At 37.6% G+C, this 21,916-nt stretch overlaps 1 protein-coding gene across 12 annotated transcripts; it reads right to left on the reverse strand.

The window, feature by feature from the left end:
- Positions 1 to 270: 270 nt before the first annotated feature.
- tpd52l2b (tpd52 like 2b) lies at positions 271 to 21,627 on the reverse strand. 12 transcript variants are annotated; one of them, XM_028011594.1, is made up of 10 exons: positions 21,388 to 21,627; positions 16,421 to 16,584; positions 14,579 to 14,727; positions 13,414 to 13,473; positions 7,738 to 7,785; positions 5,174 to 5,275; positions 3,022 to 3,048; positions 2,857 to 2,898; positions 2,679 to 2,727; positions 271 to 1,825 (listed from the first exon to the last, which is right to left on the reverse strand). In XM_028011594.1, the coding sequence occupies exons 1-10, from the start codon at positions 21,404 to 21,406 to the stop codon at positions 1,724 to 1,726; spliced, it is 762 nt and encodes a 253-aa protein (XP_027867395.1). In that variant the 5' UTR covers positions 21,407 to 21,627; the 3' UTR covers positions 271 to 1,723. The 12 variants fall into 12 exon arrangements, with proteins under 12 accessions (XP_027867395.1, XP_027867394.1, XP_027867397.1 ...); XM_028011593.1 differs by having other exon boundaries at positions 2,857 to 2,901; XM_028011596.1 differs by lacking the exon at positions 7,738 to 7,785.
- Between the last annotated feature and the right edge of the window lie 289 nt (positions 21,628 to 21,916).

The raw sequence follows: 21,916 nt of genomic DNA on the forward strand, positions 1-21,916 counted from the left end.
GGCATAAAATCGTTTTTACTTTTTGAAAGTAAAAAGAACCTTTGTAGCAAAAGGTAGTAAATATATATCATAGATCTTATAACGCTTATTTCTTACTATTTAAAAGATACACTCACCCAGATCTGAATAACCATAAGGAAAATGTTTCCTCTCATAATTACAACGTAAATTCATTAAACTTGAGATTGTTTGGAAATTATGTTATGGTGCTTCAACAAGGCAGAACAGATCTAAAAAAAAAAAAAAAAAGCATAAATTATGGAGCCAAAATCAGGTTTTCATCTAAAGGAATGCTTTATTGATCTCTACACATATACAACAAAACCAGAGATCTTTAATTATTTCAGCATGATTTCCCAAATCTCATCCCTTTCCAGTCAGAGACGAAGACAGGACAAAAAGTGAGTAAAGCTGCACTTCCCTTGGCACCCAAAACAAAAAAAGATAAAGGTACACCGTTCTCGTTTGGCCGTCTCCAAAAATACAAATAAATGCAGAAAAGGTTCATCTAAATCCTCTAAGTCAGTGGGGAAAACATTTCCAACTAAATCACATTTTTTCTCATTTGGAAAAGAAAATTCTGTAACAGACAATTCAAACGTTGGCAACTTCAGCTGAAGGCGTACAAGTTCTCGAAAAACAAAATCTAACCTACCAAAAATAAAATAAAATAAAAATGTAACAACAAAATAGACTTAAAGCAGTTTGATGAGAAGTTATAGTTCCAATTCTTAAAAGACATTTCACTTAAGGGAAGAGAAAAGCTGCAGGAAAATATTTCAAAATGGTACAAATGCAAAGTTTGTTTGAGCAAAACAAAATGAATTCCTCCTTTTTTAAATCAGGCTCAGAAAAAAACAAACATATTTTCTGCATTTTTTAGCCATTAAATTTAGTTTGTTTTTGCTAGCAGCAGCTAACTTGTGTACATTCACATACCAGTTGGCAAAAAGCAGAGTGAGATATTTCTAAATTGACACCAAAATGAAGAAAACCTGTAAAGTTTTCCTCTTTAAGCTAAATCTGAGCAGACGAGAAGAGCAGAAACAAACCAGGGTTGGATTAATGGAGAAAATGTTGAAATTAAAACCAGTTTTTATTTTTATTCCCAGTTGCTTTGGTTTGATTAGTGTAACGAACTGAGAAAAACTGACCCACTAGTGTTTATTACCTGCTGTCAACCCTGATTACTACCACCGACGATATAATATAGTCATATATATTTATACATATTGATAAAAATTATGTAAAAACGTTATGCAAAGCAGTGTAAAATAGTTTATAATACAAAATGGGTGCAGTTTTTACAACTTGGGTGTTTTTTGTGAGTTTCTTTAGGTGTGATGTGGCTGCTTGCAGGGTTTGTGAGGTGAGACAAACATGCTGAGACCGAAGATTTCCTCAATCAGAAGCAAAAATCTGCATTTAAAGAGGAAACGGACAGAATATGTGCTCACAGTGTGAGAGAAGGAAAAGTGAAAGTTTTTAACTTTCAGTGAGGATCACAGATGTTCAAAAAGAAGGAAAAACGCAACATTTTTAGTTTCTTTTTCTGATTTCTGACTCAAAATTATTATTTTAATGCGAGATGATAACAGGATTTACAGATCGTAGGACAAAATGCAGAGTGTTGCTGAAGGGGTCAGAGGTCAGGGCTCCATAACAGTACAGTCTGAGGTCGTGAGGAAGATGGCAGCGAGGATGAGGAGGCGGTGCGGTGGGTTCAGAAGGGCGGGTTCTCGAAGGGCGGGTGCTCCCGAGTCGGGGTGGTGTCGGTCGGGGAGCTGACGGCGTCTCCGTTCCCTCTGGGTCCCACCACCTTATGCTGCGCGGCACCAACAGGAAAGACGAAGACAAGAACAGGAAACGAGTGTTTAATGATTGTGACGGTTCGCTGACTCAGCACTTTCTGCTTACTGTTTACAGCGACAGACCCAAGTGAAGTCCGAACCACAACCTTCTTCAAATTTAACAAAATCTGCATCAAATGTTTGTGCTGCAATTTATTTTGTGCCGCCATAATTTTAAACACATTAATAAAAGTTAAAAGGGTCATGAAAGGTCAACCAGCCACCCACTCTTCTTCAAATCTAAAAATTGGTGTCAATCAACTCTGCTACGTTTGTGCTGCAAACATATTTTGTTTGTCTACTGCCTTGAATATATTAATAAAAGTTTAAAGGTCAGAAGGTCAACCAGCTCTGCCACCTGCTACAAATTCAACAAAATTGGGTCAAATGTTTGTGCTGCAAAAATTTCATTTGTGCCGCTATAATTTTAAATATATTAATAAAAGTTTCCAGAGGTCATGAAAGGTCAACCAGCCTCCCACCTTCTCCCAATTTTACAAAACTGGTGTAAAATGTTTGTGCTGCAAAAATTTTGATTTGTGCCGCTACCATTCTAAAGATGTTATAGAAGAGGTCATAAAAGGTCAACCAACATACCATAACTTTTAGTTAGCGGTAGCCACTAAAACCTGTTCATGTATTTCTTTTAAAGAAATGATCAGCTAACTTAATTTCATTTTGGTCATATTACCATGAGAAGTTGGCTTATGAACAATTTTTTTATTGACTTTTAGTGTAAAAACAAGCAAAATATATAAAAATACCTGTTAAGAAAAAAAACATTTCAAGCTCTTAATGTTTGTCGTGAATTTCTGCGGTTTTACTCGCCTTCAGGTTTCCCACTTTGTCCTCAAACGACTTGAAGGTTGGAGAGTTTCTAAAGAGCAAAAACATGAATTAATTAGAAATATAAAGTTTGATATTGTAATAAATCGTAAGAAAAACGAGCTTGGTAATTAAATAAAAGACGCTGTAAACATCAGGAGGAGCTCATCGGTTACTTTACCTCATGGCGGGCATACTTATGGAGTGGCGAATGGAATAGTTGCTACTTTGAAAGCATTAAAGGAAGGAGAAAATCCAAGAGTTACACAGCGAAGCAAAGAGCGGCAGAGATTAAAATGCCTCCAAGTTTAAAGAATATCCTGATCTGAACCAACATTAGCCTTACCTAAAGGAGTTAGAGAAAGGCAGAGCTCTGCAATCAAACCGGGCAGCAATAAAAACAAAATAAAAAAAAAACAAGACAACAATGTGAGGCAACGGCTTCAGAGCAAACAGAAACAGGAACGGGACAAAAAACGGAAAAACAGCAGAAAAAGGAACGGCATGCAGATAAGACAGCAGAAGCTGTTTGCTGCAGACCCAGAATCAGTAAAGTCATGAATTTCACTGTTTTTTGTCTAAAATGAAGGAAAACCACAGCAAATATTTAAATATTTTAAACATGTCGGCTGCTGTTTTCTGACGGCAAGATAAGAACGGTTCAGATCTACAAGACGCTGCTGGTCTTAAGTAAACAGCAGCAGCGGTTTCACACCAGAACCGGTCCGGTGAGATAAAAAAACAGAATAAAAACAAGGCAGAAGTGAAGTGATCATGACACAATAGGGAGGAGAAACTAAACAACTTCTACTTCTCATTTCACTCTAAAAACGTTAAAAACTCTGGTAATTTAAATATTTCCACTACAGCAACACTTAGAAAGCAGGGGCGTCCAAACTTTTTATCACAAGGTCAAATCATTTAATCACATCACAAATAATAAACTGAGCATAAAATATTTAATTGAACAAGGGAAATAGTCAATAAGAATTTTACTTCAAAATGGTTTCACATGTTTTCCTTAATGGAAAAACAAAAATCATTTTGTTTTTCCATTACTGAAGAAAACTGAAAAAGATTTAGTGTATTCTCAGTAATCAAAACATTATTTAGTCACTCTATTTGAAAAATATTTAATAAAACCAGATTTGAGTGCACTAACTGGATAAACATCATCCTATTACCATGAAATTAAAGAGATGGTTTTAAAAGATGAACAGTTTGTGCAGTAACAAATATTTTAATTTGTGAGATCGTTTTGTAATAATTGGGGGAGAAAAAAAAAAAACTTAAAGTGGGACAAACTTGTGTCATTCAAGGACCACACAAAATCAGTCCAGGGGCTGCAACTGGCCCCTGAACCACACTTTGGACCCCCCAGACTTCAGAGTTTCATGCAGAACTAAAACTATCTGAATTATACATGCAGGCGTGCAGCAGCAACAACGAAGGTTAGAAACAGAGATGAAGAGGCTCGCTGGACGCTCGGGTGGCAAACACAGGAAAAAAATGTGAAATATTCGGTTTTAGGGTGAAATTTCCTTATTGAAGCTTTTGCCCAACTGTTCAGCTGATACAGTTTCTGTTTTCATCAGAACAGGTATTTAACAGGTGCATTCACACAAGCCCAGAAAAGCTCAGGAACATTTTACTATTATCTACTTAAAAGTGATAATTAATAGGCCAAAAAAATTATTACCGTCTTCCTGTTTTTAAAATCCAAAATATTTCCAGGCATCTTCCTTCAGGTTTGTTGGTGCTTTTACCGCTTCCGCCATTTTGATTTGAAAAGTCACATGGCATTAATGCGTAAAAAACGGACTAGAAGAATCCATTTAAGCTTTTTATGAATCGATATCGGACCATTCAAAGGAAAATTATCCCAAGAGCAGTGAAAAATGTTCAAGTTTTGTTGCTGTTGTCTCTATTGTGATTGTTGGGTTTCACCTTGGATTGCGGGAACCTTCGCCTTTTGCTGCTGTATCAAAAATACATCTGGTAGAATATTCAATATTCAATAACATTCACAGACGTAGGCAGAGGAAACACCTGAGCTGTTCAACCTCTAGCGGCTAGCAAAGCAAAGTGAGCAGAATTAACTAACCCACTCACTCTGCGGTTGCCTAGCAACAACCTGGTGGGCAACTGCCACAGCAGCAGTTTAAAGTTTTGCCTCCTAACTGCTTAAAAAGAAAAAACAACAGAGGTCACTCCATCAGGTCGGCTGTATTTCAGATATTTATAATCAAAAAATAATCAATAATTATCGACAGACTGATAAGAAACGCTTATATCCTGATACGTTCGTCAGCCATAATTGTAGCTTGAATTTTTTACGTTTTCCGTAAATTTCACCTGAAAGCCAAACACCCCCAACTTTTAGTTGGTTTTATGTGTATAAGTTTGTGTTTTCTACTGGGCTTCACCAGCTACAGAACTTCGTTTTAACTTTCCACCAGCAGGTCAGGTCATGTCGGCCATTTTGTGTGTGTTTGTACCTCATGTCGCCCAGCCTCCTGCTGATGGCCGTGCCCAGCGTGTTGAGAGCGGCGCTCGTCTTCGATCCGGCCTCAGAAAGAGTCTCCTGGGTTTTCTTGTATCTGCAGAAAGAGAATAGCGAGGATGAACAAACAAGATGGAACCAGAGCGTGAAAAACGAAGGAAAAACAAAGGGAGACAGAAAGTTAGCAACATGGCTGACGGGAGAGTGAAGCAAAATAAGGAAATGGGGTGTGGGAACTTCAGTTAATACCCAAAATACATAAAAAAATAGTTTATGTGCCATTTTGACAACTTTATTAGTTTTTTCCTCTATAATCCATGAAAACGTCTTTTTAAAAAGAAAACAAACTAAGCAGCATTGGCTTAAGCAGACTAGACAAAAATGATAGCAGTAACTGAAGAAAGGGAAATTGCTGCACAATGTCAGAAAAATTATGATTGACCTTCATATTTCTAACTCAATATTTACTCTGTGAGCTTTAGTTTTGCATTTACTACAAATATTAATCAGGAGCATCAGGAGTGATTATTAGGGGAAGTTAACAGTCCATCAAACTGGTTAAACATGCAAAGCATCAAAGCATGACAATACCATGTATTAGCATAATGAAACCAAACTTTGTTTTAATTCAACAACTAAAATACAAATAAAGGAAAACGTTGCTGTGGGTTCAGCAGTGAGGGTAGTTTTTAACCCACAAGATCTTCTTGTTTTATGCTTCAAAGTGGACATGCACTGATATTTATCTGATTTTTACTGAACTCAAGTCAAGCAAAGTAGAACATTTCAGCAACAAGGCAGTTCAAAGAGCTTAGATGATAAAAACATAAAACACAATAAGATGTTGACCTACATGTTTAGCAAATAAAGTGAGTTCTCATTTCTGATTAATTCAATAAGCAGCAAAACACAAAAATCAGAAAAATATTGCAGTATTTCACTTTCCAATCTGGGATTAAAAGCCAAACAGAGAAATTGGTTGATGGGATGATAACCTCAGTTACTCATGAAATTGCACAAAGTAAAGAGTGAAACTACATTTGCATGATATGAAAAACATCAGTATTACTCAATATTGATTGTGATTAATTTTCTGTTTATTGACAAATAAATGACATGTGAACATCCTAAATATTTCATGCCAGCAGTCCTTTACACCTGCAGTATAGCTCATACTAGGTGTGTTTCCATTACAAATGTAGATATTCTGCTGATGTTGCAAAAACAAAATTTAGCAATTGCAATGTTTCCAATAGCAACGTAATTAGAATCACAAGTGAATAAGTTTGTTCACATGGTAATTCATTAAAACAATGTCACGCCATCATCCTCAGACGACTTCCTGTCGTCTTTTTCTTTGTGGTTTCCAGCAGTAGTAACATCCAGTTGTTGATCATGTGACTCATGGAAAAAACAAACAAAGCAAAAAAACCTCATCCTAACACCAAAACTTTTTATCCAACTCAACATTTACACTCACAGGCGAAAATGGCTGCAAACAGATGCATAATTATACAACCATTCATCTTTGAAAAGCAGAAGAGGAAACTCCTGCACAATCAACAAGAATGCAGGAAGTTGTTTCTGGATGGTAAGTCAACAACAAAACGCCTGTCTTTTCCCACAGCCATACAGTGGTAAAACCAGCTGACCAAACGTGCTGGAATTCCTCTGGGGTTGCTGGGTAACGGGAAGAGTTCCGCTGGGGTTTCTGGGTAACAGGATGAGTTCCAGTGGGGTTGCTGAGTAACGGGAAGAGTTCTGCTGGGGTTGCTAGGTAACGGGCAGTGCCTGCTGATTTGTGACATCACATTCCACAGGTTTTTGAAATGTCTTATTTTCCAGACACCCAAAAACATAAACTTGCTGCCCAAAAACAGTTGGGTTTTTAAAGGTTTTTAAGCACTTGGACTGCGTTTAGAAGCATTAGAAACCCAAATGGAAGAACAAAAACATGTAAAATGTGAATTTTTCATAATACGTCCACTTTAAATCCATTAACTATTTAAGTTTATCGAGCTTTGAGTTAGGAAAAATATGATGGGTCAAGATACTTACTTGTGTAATAACTGCTCACAGAGTTCAGGTTTTATTGTGATCTGGGATCGTATGGATAAGTCACCTGAACTTCAATGCAGTTTTAGAGAGAAAATGTCACAAAACTGTGGTGGGTTACAGGAAACCAGAGTTGGAATATAATCCAAGATGTATCCTCGTGGATTCAGTGTTTTGTTTAAATCTTAATTCTCCAGATCTGAGCAACATCATCATCCTCAGTAACCTTCAGCATCCTGCCAAACTGCAGCTTAATAAACAAACAGCCTAAATGAAAGTCATGTTAGTTATTTAGAGTCCACCATCCCCTAAGCATAACATGGCCTCCAACACCAGAACCTGAGTGAACCCAAGCTAACTACTGGACCAAATAGAAACAGAAAACAGAGCATGGACAACAGAGAAATGATGGAGAAAAAAGCTCCCAAAATGAAACTCAAAGAAACCTTAGCTCATCTGCAAAGCCAAACACAAGCAAAAACTAAAAAAAAAGGATTAACTCACGCTTCAGAGTGGGCAATGTCATCCAAAGTGGCTGAGGCAGACAGATATCTGAAGACACAACAGCGGGATAATGACACAAAGGAAGACACAGTCATAATAAACAATAATCCTAAAACCTGAAAAACTCTCAGTATAGATCTATAGATCTATATTTGAATATATATATGTAAGAACTTTAACAGTCATTCACTAATTTCTACCATTTGTTTATTTACTCCATTAGCAAACCAAAGTATGTGAAGGCACCATTGCTTTACTCCCCGTTTTAAAACGGTTTTAATCTAAAAAAAAAAAAAAAAAAAGAAAATCATTTTCCCAACTACAATAAAGCAAAGAAGTATTTGAGGATACAGCAAAAATTTTCACATTTCTTCTCACTGCCTTGTAAATAAAAAAATGCAAGTAACATTTTAATAATATGTGATGCACCAATATGAAACTTTGGGCCAGTACAGGTGGCCAATATTGATATTGCTGTCACAACTGATATCATATTTCACCACCCTTTTAACATGAAAAAAAGATAAACTATTATTTTATTGATTATTTTGACAATTAATTTGAAAAAAAATTGGCACATTCCTCAGATTTCATTTAATTGTTTCAGCCCTACTAAAGTTATATCTTTTCACAAGTAGTTACTCAATTAGTTGATGATTTTTTGAATAATCAATTAATCACGGTTAATCGTTTCAGCCTTCATAATTAGCTACACAATCAGTTGAAGAATTGATTAATCACAATTATTCAGGTAATTCTGATTAATCGTCTCAGCCCAACTGAAGTAATGTCATTTCAAAATTAGTTGACGATTATTTCAATATTCAATTAATTGGATCAATTTGATTAGTCGGATTAATCGATTCAGATTAATCAATCTTTCACAATTAATTACACAACTAGTTGATGATTATTTGAATAATTGCTTAGTCACGATTAATCCACTTAATTGTTTCAGCTCTACTAAAGTTATGTCCTTTCACAATTAGTTGACGGTTATTTGAATAAACGATTAATCATGAGTAATCGTTTCAGCCTTAAAGTTATGTCCTTCTTTCCATGTTACTGTCAACAAGGCGCTGAAATTTAACGAAAAACAAAAAGATTAGAAAGTACATGACTTTTGAATAAAACTGCTGAGTAATAAAGTTTTGATCTAAAAACTGTCTGTTTTTTTTCTTTCCTGAATACTATCAGCGTTCTGTCTTCAGATAACTGCTGGTCTTTGACTGTGTGACAAATAAACAGGCGGTTTATTGACCAGCTCCACGTTTCAGGAAGCAGGGAGGGCAAAGATAACAACGTGCAGCAGAACGGCTGGAAACGCAGGAAGGGAAATCCTCCCACATTTATACTTCAATGATTCATGCTTCAGCAGATCAAAACACCAGCTTACTCACTCGTTAGTGAGGAGTGATAAAATGGAACAAAAACACCATTTACTGCCTCATTTTTACTGCATAAAAACCATTGTTTTGATTCTGGTTCTGGTCCAAATACAGACGTAAAGCAAGGACAAGACGAGTCTGTATGTTCTGACCTCCATTAGCACAATGCAGCTTACAGTACAGCAGCACAGCATCACACTGGGCAGATCTGTGCTGTAATTGTTTCTGAACAGAGGAAGGGAGGATGTTGCTGATAAATGTCTGAGCTAGACTTATTAGGGTGCCTTCACGCTGAATGAGGACTCCACTGTGCTCTCCAACACGACCTACTAGAGACAGACCGCATGGTAGAAAACATGAAGACGATCAAAAAGCTGCTAAACTTTAGGAAGACACTTACTTCAAACTGACAGGAAAATGTGAACTTCAATACAACAAACATCTTATCAAGGCCACCAATATCTCCAAGAATGACATTGCAACTAGCAGTGGAAACTTGATTTTCATTATTTTATGCTTGTACTAAAACAAATGTGTCTTAAAAACAATTCAGCAAAATCGATATAAGCCTCCAGACAGTTCGATACGTTTTTGGAGAAAATATCAAATTGATTTCAGAAAGGAAAAATTATTCAAGCCCAAAGCAAGAGAAGGTTTTTTTGAAATTACAAGAATGTAGTCAAAATGTGAGAATTAATTCGTAACATTACGAAAAGTCGTACAATAAAAGTCCTAATACTTTTATTAGTTGTAGCAACATGACACAAGTTCATGATGCGAGAATAAAGTCATAACAGAAAAACAAAGTTTGAATAATACGAGGATAAAGTCGGAAAAACGTTAAGATGACGTTGGAATAAGGCTAGGATAAATTCATACGGGAATAAAGTCGTAATGTTAGGAGCATGAAGTAATACTCCATACAGTTAAACTGAAGTATGTTGAGCATCTTGATGTTATACTTTGGTATCAGTTTTAAAAATAAGAAGGTACTTCATATTTCAACACATCAGCATCAAGTCATCCTTAGCAGTAGGACTTTGAAACGATTGTGCAAACCACTGAGTCTCTTTCAACACGAGAACCAAACAATGTGACATCAGATCTTGATATCTCTATCGAAGCTTTTTTTTTAAAATAGTTTTTTACTTTCTTCTGGTAATAGTGAATTTTTTCCAACTAATACTACGACTTTATTCTCTTCATAAAATAACTGTCTGTTGTAGAGTGAGAGTTTTGTGTACTTTTGCACCCCTGCTTACTAGTTGCTTGCTTTAATCTCTTCACTCTGTTATAAAAAAATTTCAACTATAACATGAAAATTAAGAACAAATTGTGACATTTTGTTCTTACTTTTCAACTTTTATAAATAGTAACAATTAAATCACAGAGTTTTTATAACTTATGCTCTGTGAATTTCTCTCTGACATTTTTATTTAGTTCTTTTGGCACTCCATAGCCACATTTCCCTCCTCTTCCTCATCTGTCATTCTGCATCTCACATTCTTTTCCTCTCGTCCCAGTTTGTCCAGTCTGTGCGTCCTGTCTGGTCACTGGGACCAGCGAGGGAGGGCACTGGGGAACAATGTGTGTCAGAGATATAGACACATTTTCCTGCACTGGGTGTGTGTGTGTGTGTGTGTGTGTGTGTGTGTTACGGTAAATAAAAAGCTTCATGCCTGCCTGCTTCTCCTGTCCTACATTTTTCACCAAACAGATACAATCCACAATTATCTCAACAGCAAACAAAAGAAAAATCAGCCATCTTGGTTTCTGGGTGCAACCACAGAACAAGAGGAGCCACCGTCACCTGCTGGTGTTGGTGGCTGAATGTTAAAACAGAGACCAGACCAGTTAGCTACATCCTGTTGAGTTACATCTATCAAATCTAAAGCTGGTTTGTTCAGTTTATTAGCACGTCAGGCAGATAAACTCAATGCTTAAATCAGGGACGTTCAAACTTTCTGTCAGATTGGCCAAAACCATCAGCTGAAAAGTAATTTTTAAAACTAAAATCACTAAAATTTTTTGCTTTTTTACCTACTTATCAATAAGCATGAACTATTTTAATCAAACAAACAAATGAAATAACCAGATATTTTTTGTAGGAGTGGAATTGAAAATAAAAAACTTCAAATCAAGTTTGCACATTTTTTCCTTGTTAAATGAAAGGCATCCAGTTTGCTTATTATTCTGGGCTAAAATGATTAAAAACTGAACAAATATTTCATCTATTCTCAGCAATAAAAACAGGATCTGTCAGTCTTTATTTGAAAACACTTGCTGTATTTAGCTGACTTTGAATACATTAATTAAAAGCAGATTTTTGTGCACCAAGGTGTGTTTTAGAGTCAGTGAGTAGATGTGGTTCTAGTTGCTATAACAAGGAAACCAGAAAGCTTGGAAATGTTGATGCATCTAACATTTTTATAAGTAAATTTTAATTTAAATAAAGTTTGTTGGTTGCACAAAATCAGTCCAGGGGCTACAAATGGCCCCAAGCCTCACTTTGAATATCCTGTTTATAAAAAAGTTTTTCAGTTGGGACACGACGCAGCAGTTGGACGTTAGCATCAAGCTAAGCTAGCCCCGTTCTCCTTTAAAGGTTTTCCTCTGTCCTGATAAACAGGGTGTCCAAACACTCACTGTAACTCCCTAAAGACAAACACGCCTTTATGCTGCCCTCCTTGCATAAATCACACCGAGACGTGAAGAATGCGTCTCAGCTCCGACCAGAACTGACCTCAAATTCTGCAGATTCTGACCGTTTGTTGTAAACGCTGCAGCGAATTTTTTTCTCCCAAATAAAAAAAAACTAGTGAAAAAGCCATTTAGCATCTTAAATTGGGTTCTATTCAGGTTTGAACAGGAAAAAAATAAATAAAATTTTATCTTAACTTCAGCTTTGTCCGGCCAACAGAACAAGCAATTTCACCACATCTCTGCTTTTCTTTCCAGTACTGGGTTTCTACTGGGTTGGTTTGTTTACTTGTTTACTTAAGGATCCTCATTAACCCCACAGAACATTACAATAACATTCATAGTTTTACAAAAAAAATTAAGAGATGAAGGATACTTCAGCTTAAAACATCAAAGTATCTCAGAAGAGTCGTCGTGGATTGTGATGCTGTTGCCTGGAAGGATTTCCAGTAGCAGTCAATCTTGCAACGCATCTGCAGAAGCCTCTGACGGAAGTGTGGTGCTATGATATGCCAACAGCTCCATTTCCAGGCAGCGTAGATGATGTTAAACAGTATGACATCATCAGTTGTTGGCAAGCTCTGCTAATCCACCACCTTCACTTTTGCAGCTCCACTTTAAATCTGAGAGATGTTGGAGTAGGGGATTTGATCTTTGCCCATCATTACTCTTTGCATCCATAAAACCTTTTCATCTCCTCTGGGATTTGAGCTCCTATTTGTAGCTCTGAGCCACTGATCAGCTGCTCCTGGTTGCCTTAGTTACTCATCATAACTTTCCAAAAATAAAAAACATCCAAAAACGAAGGGAATGATTGTCCAAACATGCAACACCTCAACCAAAACCTTTATGAACAAAAGTCTACAAAACAAACAAATTAGAGGTAGTGCAACCGTGAGCAGTCAGATTGACTGCAGTTGGACGTATTAGAATCGGGAGATAAATTTACGCTCACAGTGATGACTCAAACGCAGCATTCAGATTGGAAAAACACCGTCTGCTACCAGAACTGAGAGAGAGAAGCTGAAAATATCCGCCAGAGTTTGTCCAGGGAGGAAAGAGAAGGAAACATGTCATCAATCTAAGAGGAAGAGCCAACAGCTGATCCAGAGAGAGGAAGTCATCTGCTGATACAACAAGACAAACAACTGATTCACACTAAAGGATCCAGAGATGCTCCTGAACCACATCGAGCCTTAATGGGTGAACTAATGGGTGAGTGGAAAAACGAGTCAGATTTGGACCCGGTTCTGTTACTATTAGAACTGTAAGAAGAAAGAATCTCACTTCCGTGATACAAGTCGGACCAAATGTCCAAGAGAATCATCAGAAGAGCAGATCCAAAGTCAGACTGTTACACTTAAAGCTACATTTTCTTACAAACAAAATCAGCAGATTAATGCAGTTATACTGAGGAGGCTTCAGGTTAACAAACAAATCCACACCAACTTTATAAGACCCGGTGTTTAGCAGCAGCCACTGCAAACATGGTTAGAAGGTGAGAGGAGTGAGGCACTGGGGGTGAGTCGGAGCGTGAGAGAGCAAACAGCGGCGCCCAGATGAGCAGCAAACAGTTGGTAAAACTCACAGATCTGAACTGGTCACCCTTTCATTCCACTCGCTCAGTTTCTCTGTGGTTCTCACGTAGCTACAAACAGAAACAGGAGCGCGTTACGCCGTCCAGCAGGGGGCCGCAGCTAAGCTAAAGCTGCGTCGCTACGAACAGTTCAGGTCCGAAACGCTGCAAATCAACTTCCTGACTGAAGGAATTAAAGCGTAGGGGTTCAAATCTTTAGTCTTAACTCATCTGGAAGATGTCGGCAATATTTCCACAGAGTGAAGATTAATATCGTCTATCTAAATGCATCCAGATAATATACAAGAGATAAGAAAATATTGCAATGAAGATAATATTTGGAAATCGTGATTTCCCATACACTGGGAAATATTGCGATGATAATGTCCCAATAATAATTCCCAATATTGATATTGGGAATTATTATTGGGCATGACTACAATGTTGGGAAATAATGCGATGGCAACAATGTTGAAAAATATTGGAATGGAAACAATCTTAAAATATATTGCAATGGCAATAATATTGGGAAATATTGTGACAATGATAATATTGGGAAATTTGCAATGCCAATATTATTGAAAGATAATGCTATGGCAATAAAATTGAAAAATACTGGTAAATATTGAGCTGACAATATTGGTAAGTACTGCAACAACAATAATATTGGGAAATATTGCAATGACACTATAATTTGTGATATATGGCTGTCGTCATCTTTAATCTCTTGATAATCTGGGCTTCCTGCTCCGTGTGACCTTTAGTATTTTTAGCAACGTCATTAGTGTCCAGGGTGAAAAATATAACTTCAAAACTCGTAAAATCTATTAGGCAACAATTCTTGTTCTCCAAACTGGCATAAGACCATGGAGCCATGGAGCCTGCATTATTACGATTCTTCGTAATAACGCAGTAATATTCTCCAACAGCTGCACAGGAAGTCAAAAGTTTCAACTTTAATACTTAGAAAAAATTTCCAGGAAAGTAATAAATGCTGAAAAGCAATGTTCTCAGACTGAAATAACCTCAGCGCTTTTATTCTACAAAGGAAATCCTGTTTAAAGGAGAGGTAGAGATTAAAATGATCCATCTGCAAACAACACAAATACTTTCTGGGTTTATGAGCCGAACCCTCTGGGACCAGAACCAGAGAGGTGACCGGCTTACTGGTACGTACGCTTGTGAGGTCTGGACGTCCTGCCAGCTCTTGGTGATGTTCTGCTTGAGCTCGTTGAGCGGACTGAGACCCAGTTTCCTCTTCAGCTCAGAGGCATGCCTCTCTTTAGCAGACAGAACCTGGCGCAGCGTGTTGATCTCCTCCTCCACCTGAATCAGAACCGCACAGCTCAGCCTGCAGCAGCTCCTCTCTTAGAACCAGACGCTAAACTCTAAAAACCACTTTGGCTGAAGTTCTTTTAAACGTTCAACAGATTTTCACCAGAACCAGAACCTGCTGTGTCTGTGGACCAGAATGTGGAAATAATGTTGAATTTTAGCCAAAAAGGCTTTAAAGTTTTAGATAATAATGAGCCAGAAAACCTCATAACTGGGGCTGCAACTAATGATTATTTGACTAATCGATTATTCTATCCATTATTTTGACAATTAATCGAATAAAAAAGAATTCCACATTTTGCACATATTTCATTTAAACATTAAAAATTCATTAAAAGATGCAAAACAATTTGATTCCTTTATGAAATAATAAATTAAACAATTTAAAAGGCTGTCCAGCGTACGTAACATTTGTTTGATATTTTAATATTTCAAGTATCAACATGTGAAAAGATAAACCTTTTCTGCTTGGCTTTACTATCAGCAGAAGGAGCTTAATGGTAGATTTTGTTTTGGTTTAATTACTTCTTTGTTGTTTTTTCAGCTCCCCTTTCAGGCTAAATTTAAAGGCCCATTTACGGTTCTGCACAAGCTGTCAGATCAAAACTATCTGCTGCCAACGCCAAGGTGTAGGAAGTCAACACAACTTTACCGCATGAATTTATTAAAACCATATCACACTCGGGATTCACGGGTGTCTGCCATTAAAGGTGAGGAGGCGCAGGTTGATAAGACGGTCTCTGCAGTTACTACAGCGGGTGGTTTAGGTTTCTTGTCTGCACTTGAAAACGATGGGGTAATTCCACCTAATGAAAGTTTGTTGACTGGCAGGCTGACAAATTCTGATGCACTGAGGAATCTGGATTCTTTATTTGCACACTTGTCTCAGGAGGGGTCGCTCAGTTGACTGCTATGTTTAATGAATATCACTGTTTGTTTGGTGATGTGCCCAGTAGAACACACTTAATCCAACATGATGTTGATGTAGGTGAGGCACAACCAATTCGGCGGCATTTTTACAGGATATCTGAAGAGAAGCGGAAGGTCATGGACGGCGAGATTCGGTACATGCTTGATAATGGTATTGCTGAACCCTCTGCATCTAGCTGGGCGTCACCGTGTCTGTTGGTGGAGAAGGCTGACAAAAGTTTTAGATTTTGTACTGATTATCCTATGCCACGCATGGACGACTGTGTTGATCAGGTGGGTTCAGCTCCGTTTGTCAGCAAATTTGATTTATTGAACAGTTATTGGCAAGTTCCATTGTCTGAGAGAGCTAGAGAGATTTCTGCCTTTATTACTCCCTTTGGTCTGTTCTCTTACTCTGTAATGAGTTTTGGATTGCGAAATGCACCGGCAACGTTTCAGCGTCTCATGAACATGGTTGTGTCTGGGCTGGAGGGGTGTGCCGTATATTTGGATGATGTGGTGTAAAGAACATCTGGCTCACAAGCTGTTTGAACGACTGGCTGAAGCACACCTGACCATTAACTTGTCCAAGTGTGAGTTTGCTAAGGCTACTGTTACCTATCTGGCGGTGGGTTAAGGGACAGCGCGTCCAGGGGAAGCCACAGTAAATTCAATTTCTTTGGTCTTGTGGGGTACTACCGTAGTTTCTGTAAGAACTTTTCTAAATGGCCCGCGACCCCTACTTTGGACACCGTTGTGGTAATTGGTTCCTGACCTTCGTCAGTTCAAGGTGGAGCTCCTCGGCCTCTTCCTCCGTCAGGCCGGGTGGGAGAGGGTGAGCCGAGTTCGCCGCCGCCGCCGCGCCCTCCGCCTGAACGTCGGGAATGTTGTCTGAGCGATCCATGCTGTTGCCTTTGTTAGGAGAGTTCAGGTTGATATCTGCAGCAATGGATGATGGGAAAAAGAAAAAAAAAAGATTAGAAAACATTACAGAGAGTAAAATTTAAAGGATCCAGATGTTCTTCATTCACATTTATAAAGGAAACTACATTAAGAAAGCAGCTTACCATACTGCTGAAACGATTAATCGTGATTTATCGTTTACTGATTCAACTCACAGTTGAAGGAAATGCTCCCTTTTAATGTATTTCAGGCCACTCTTAATCAATTTGTAAATAAGGTATTTTTTTAAATGCTTTGATTAATATCATGATGTATTTTAGTCCTATTTTTGCATTGATGTTATTTTTATTTTATTATTTGTATTGTATCTTCATCAGGTTTTGATATCTGTAGTTTTGATTTGTAATTGTGTGTTGCTGCCAGTCTTGGTCAGAAATCTTTAATCTTAATGAGACATATCTGGATTACAAGTATAAGTATTATATACAAATACTTAAAAATAATCGTCAACTAAATCAATTAATCATTAACTGGATTACACAGTCTAAAAATAAGTCATTTCAGAGCAGTAATTAAACAAAATAAATAAATACATATATACAGTACATATATATATATATATATATATATATATATATATATACACACACACACATATTTTGCATTTTAGATAAAAACATCTTTGTCTGTAAATATATTTTAGCCAAAACTCCTCAAGTGGTAGTTTTAGCTTCACCTGGTTCAAACAAACTAAAATGTTTGTTTTCTTAACTAAGAAAGGAACTGAATTGTTTATTTTAATCTTTGAATATATTGCATAAAAAGGCTTCTGTGGTTAAATGAAAAATCTGATTAATCGATTAATCATCAGAATAATCGACCAATTAATCATTTACTAGAGTAATCATTAGTTGAAGCCTTAATGAACAAATGAATTCTTTATTGATTAAGAGCTTGAAACTGTTAGTGTGCACTGATTAGGATTCCTTAACCTTAAAGAACTGAGTCCAGGATTCCTGCAGTGCAGGCATGCAGGTCTGATAGCCGCTCTACGAAACTGAATAAGTGTCGAGTCATTTACCTGAAGACTAATTTTAGCAGCTTCGGTTGAGTCAGAGGGGGTAACAGAACCCAAGAAAGGAGAAAATACGTCTCCAATAAATGCAAAACGACATCGAAATGGGCTTCAGGCAGCTGTAATCTGCTCAACACAACCAAATGTTAATGTAACATAAAAACAAGACGCAGCAAAGAAAACTGAACCAGAGATTCAGGGAAAATGGTGGCCAGTAATTAAAGTTCTTCAACAAATCCGACGACAGAGTTTCAGGCGTTACTCCGATAAATGATAATATTGTTGTTTTAAGACCATTTTCAAGCAATATAAATGGTAGTGGCATAATAATAATGCAAGAACACATTCTTAGAGATTAATAAACTTTAAATTCTAATGAACATTTAACGCTGGAACTGGAAGACATTTTAAATATCCTGAATAAACAAAAACAACAGAAACAACAAATAAAATGAAATATTAAGTCTCAAACAGGCTGGTTGAGACCAAAAAAACAGACTGAAGACTTTCATCATCCAGTTTTAGGCAGAAAGAGAAAAACCATAAATCCTACAAATAGAAATGATTGAGTTTGTTTTCATTTATCTTGAGATTAATTGATTTATTGTGACAAGGCTAAACCAGCTGAACATTTTCTGATGTTGGGAAACGACAGGATTAACTGCCGACAGCTCAGTAATCCAACAGCTTGACAGCAAACAGTGACTCCACCTGTAAGGTATACAGGCGTCACCAGCCCAGACAGGAAAACCCCCGATAAAAACAAAAATTTAAATAAAAACACTGAGGTACACAAATCAGGTAACAGAATTACTCATTGTTTTAATGATTTCCTTTTTTTAACAATAAGCTAAAAAAAAAAAAAATTACATTTATGCTAAAACTGTAAATGGGTGGACTTGTTTGGCAGCAGACTAACCTGTCTGCAAACACTGAGGTGTGGAGCGAGTGAGGTCATCCTCCACGCCCACTGAACGCCACGCTCTTCTACCTTTTGTTTTCTACGCTCCAGTAGCAGCCAGTCATCCAACGAATCAGAAGAAGCCTCTGACTGAAGACTGTTGCTCTATCAAAGCAGAGATGATACTCAACAGCAACATCTCCTGGATGCCACTATCAATTATTATTAGCTAGCTCTGCTAATCCACCTCCTTTGCTTTTTCCCACCCCTTTTTTTTTTCTCCGAAGAGTTTTTGCGGCGCTAGTGGCTCGTATTTTTTGTGACAGTAGGCAGACAGGAAGGAGGGTGAGGAGAGGGGGTCAGACATGCGGCAAAGGTCGCCGGGACCGGGAGTTGAACCCGCGACGTCCGCGTCGAGGACTAAGGCCTCCAAACGTGGGGCGTGCTAACCCTGCGCCACCACAGCACGCCCCATTCCCACCCCTTTTTAATCTGTCTGAGAGATGTTGGAGTAGGGGATATGCTTAAGCCTGTCACAATAAGCAATAAATCAATAAATCACATGACTTCTTTTGTTGAAAAATCTGCATTTTAAGAAAAAACAAGCAAAAACAAAAACACATTTGACACCTGGTAGTTACAGCAAACTGGTCAGCTTGCACTTTTCCCCCCACACAAGTCCTAAACTTTTGCCTGTTTTCCTTGTCAAATTTTCTGAAATGCAATTTTGGTTACAGAGACGTCATAATCCATCTTAACAATTATTGTTTTGTGAATTTATTTAGGATATCTAAAATGTTTTCCAGTTTCAGTATTAAACTTTCTTTAGAAATGAAAGTTTTTTATGTTAACCAGCTACTCCTGATTGTAAAAAAAAAAGAAAAAAGGAACAAGAAACAAACACCATGTTGCCATAGTTACATACAACAACTGTCTGAAAGTAACAAATAAATAAATAAAACATCCTATTCATATCGCCAGCCAATAGCGCGTCAGTTAGCATAGCATCTAGATATTTCAACGTTCTTAGTGGCATTTCTTTTGAATATTTTAGATATGCGATATGAGAAAATAAAGTCTGCGAAATATTTTTTAACAAATAAAATTAAATTACGCTCCACAGAAAAATCTGCCAGATAATGAAACACAAATAGGCAGAGGTCCACTGTAACTGGCCCGATTTTAAATATCAGAACTGCTTCTAGGTACAGACAAAAGTATCATTCTCCTCTCTTTGCTGCTTATATTGTTTGGATTTTTATATTTTTTATTAGCAATGTGCCCATTTTCTACTGGAAAAACATTTTTACAGTCAGTGGATGCAAATTAAGTTGCCATGGAAACCACTTTCAAGTATAGGAGTTACTATTGAGCCAAAGTTAGCTATTTTCAGTACCAGTGAGGTGTTAAAGTCAGAAGAACGACGGCGACATAAGATCTGATCTTAAAGAGAAAGTTGATTTTCTACGACGTTGAGAGAAAAGGCTGTAAGACAGTGAGAGAGAGCAGAACGTAAAGTCGCCGCTTTCATTCTTAGAGCTTCGAACGTCGATCATGGAACATGTTGGAAACCTTTTAGAAAGCTCAGAGTTCAAATAAAGAGCTAGATCATCTAGAATACACACAGGAACATTTCTGTAATGCCAACGCAAGATGCTGAGCTAATTGAAAATGTGACCTACAGTCAAGTCCTGTTTCACGGTAACGGCTCTCTGACACTACAGGATGATGTCATCTCTGGTCCCATCATCAATATTTAACCACCACTCTCAACAGGAAGGCTAGAAAAATATCTGGAATCCTCTTTTTGTATCATAGTTCCTAAAAAATAATCTGAATTTGATTGAATTTGACCATTTTTCCTTACATGTTTTTATTTAAACATAACTTTGAATGCAAAAGTGATGGTCTAACAATGCCTATGCCCAGAACAAAATTGAAGAGCAGAACTTTTAGCAAAAATGAACAGAATTTAGCATTTCTGACTAAAATACATTATTTTATGCCTCCTTTTATCAATTTGTTACGTTGGATTCATGTCAATGTGTAAAAAATACACAAAAAATGTCTAATCAGAAATCTCATGACCCTCTGCAGCATCTCTGTGACCTCTTTAAGGACTGTGACCCCCATATTGAAGACCTCTAGTGTATACACATTGTTTTGGGAATATTTTAGATTGTAATTTTGCCCCTACTTTGCAGTATATTATTCTTAATTTTGGTTATTTTTACATTTTTTAACACTTTTATCTATGTGAAGTTATATGCCTCGATTTCCTGTCTCTTTCCTGCTGTTACACCTCAATTTCCCCCCACAATATTCCACTCTATTGTTTTTTATTTTGTTCATTTTATGAATAAAGTTCAATAAATGTTTAAAAATGAATGTTCCGGGGGTGTGTGGAGGTCAGCTGGAGTTAATGACACAGCAGAAAGGAGGTTTCCTCTTCTCCAAACAGCAGCACCTGGTCTCAGTTTCATCACTCATTTAACGAGATTTAGAGGCTAAAACGAGCGGATGTGTTGAAGTAATGGACCCCAGTGACTCAGGTGGTAAAAACTGGGTTGAATCAGCTGATAATGTCAGTGAAATCAGTGCAGGGAAGCTGCTAACATCTGTAACTCGATCCTCCTCCTTTCTCTCCACCTGCTGTTCCTGTCACGGATCGGAGGGCCCGTCCGTCCTCCCAACACCCACCCTAACTTCCCGGTCCAACAGTAAAACAACACGGAGGAAACGGTTTTTTGTTTTATTACAGGGTTCTGGGTGAAAAACCAAGCTGCTCTCAACTTGTTTACGCCGTTTTTCAGCCAGGGAGAGAGCAGACTTGGGCTAACTTGCTCGGTAAGCTAACAATTACCTTGACTGGCTGGGTCCATGGCGTCAGATCAGCAGATTCTGGGTTCTTCTGATCGGTTCTGCTTGAAGCAGATCGGTGTGTTCAGCCTCCGCCTCGGTGTGTGGAAACCTCCCCGACGAGAGCGACCAGCTTCCACGTAGAGAAGGACGTCGATGGGGAACAGCGAGCGGAGTCAAAACAGCCCCAACCAACAGCCAGCTCAGCCTAAGATACTTTCTGTCAAGCTAGCGGCTGCTTTACATCCTCATTCGGTGACGTCATTTCAAAATAAAAGCGTTTCCGTTGACGCTACTATTTTTTTGTTATGCCGTCGAGTTAAAAGTACTTGCGGGCCAAGAGAACAAATCAAATCAAATCAAATACATTTTTTAGGGGATGAAAGGTATGTTATTCATTGTAGATTCAAAGCTTAAAAACTCTTTTGCACATTTTCTGTATTTAGGATCAGTTGAACAAGCTGATAAATAAATCAAATATACTAACTGAGGGCCTTTGTTCTATTTTTGATAAAAAATATTACAATATTTTA

This window comes from Xiphophorus couchianus, chromosome 24 (genome assembly GCF_001444195.1).
Source record: "Xiphophorus couchianus chromosome 24, X_couchianus-1.0, whole genome shotgun sequence".
Lineage (NCBI taxonomy): Eukaryota > Metazoa > Chordata > Actinopteri > Cyprinodontiformes > Poeciliidae > Xiphophorus > Xiphophorus couchianus.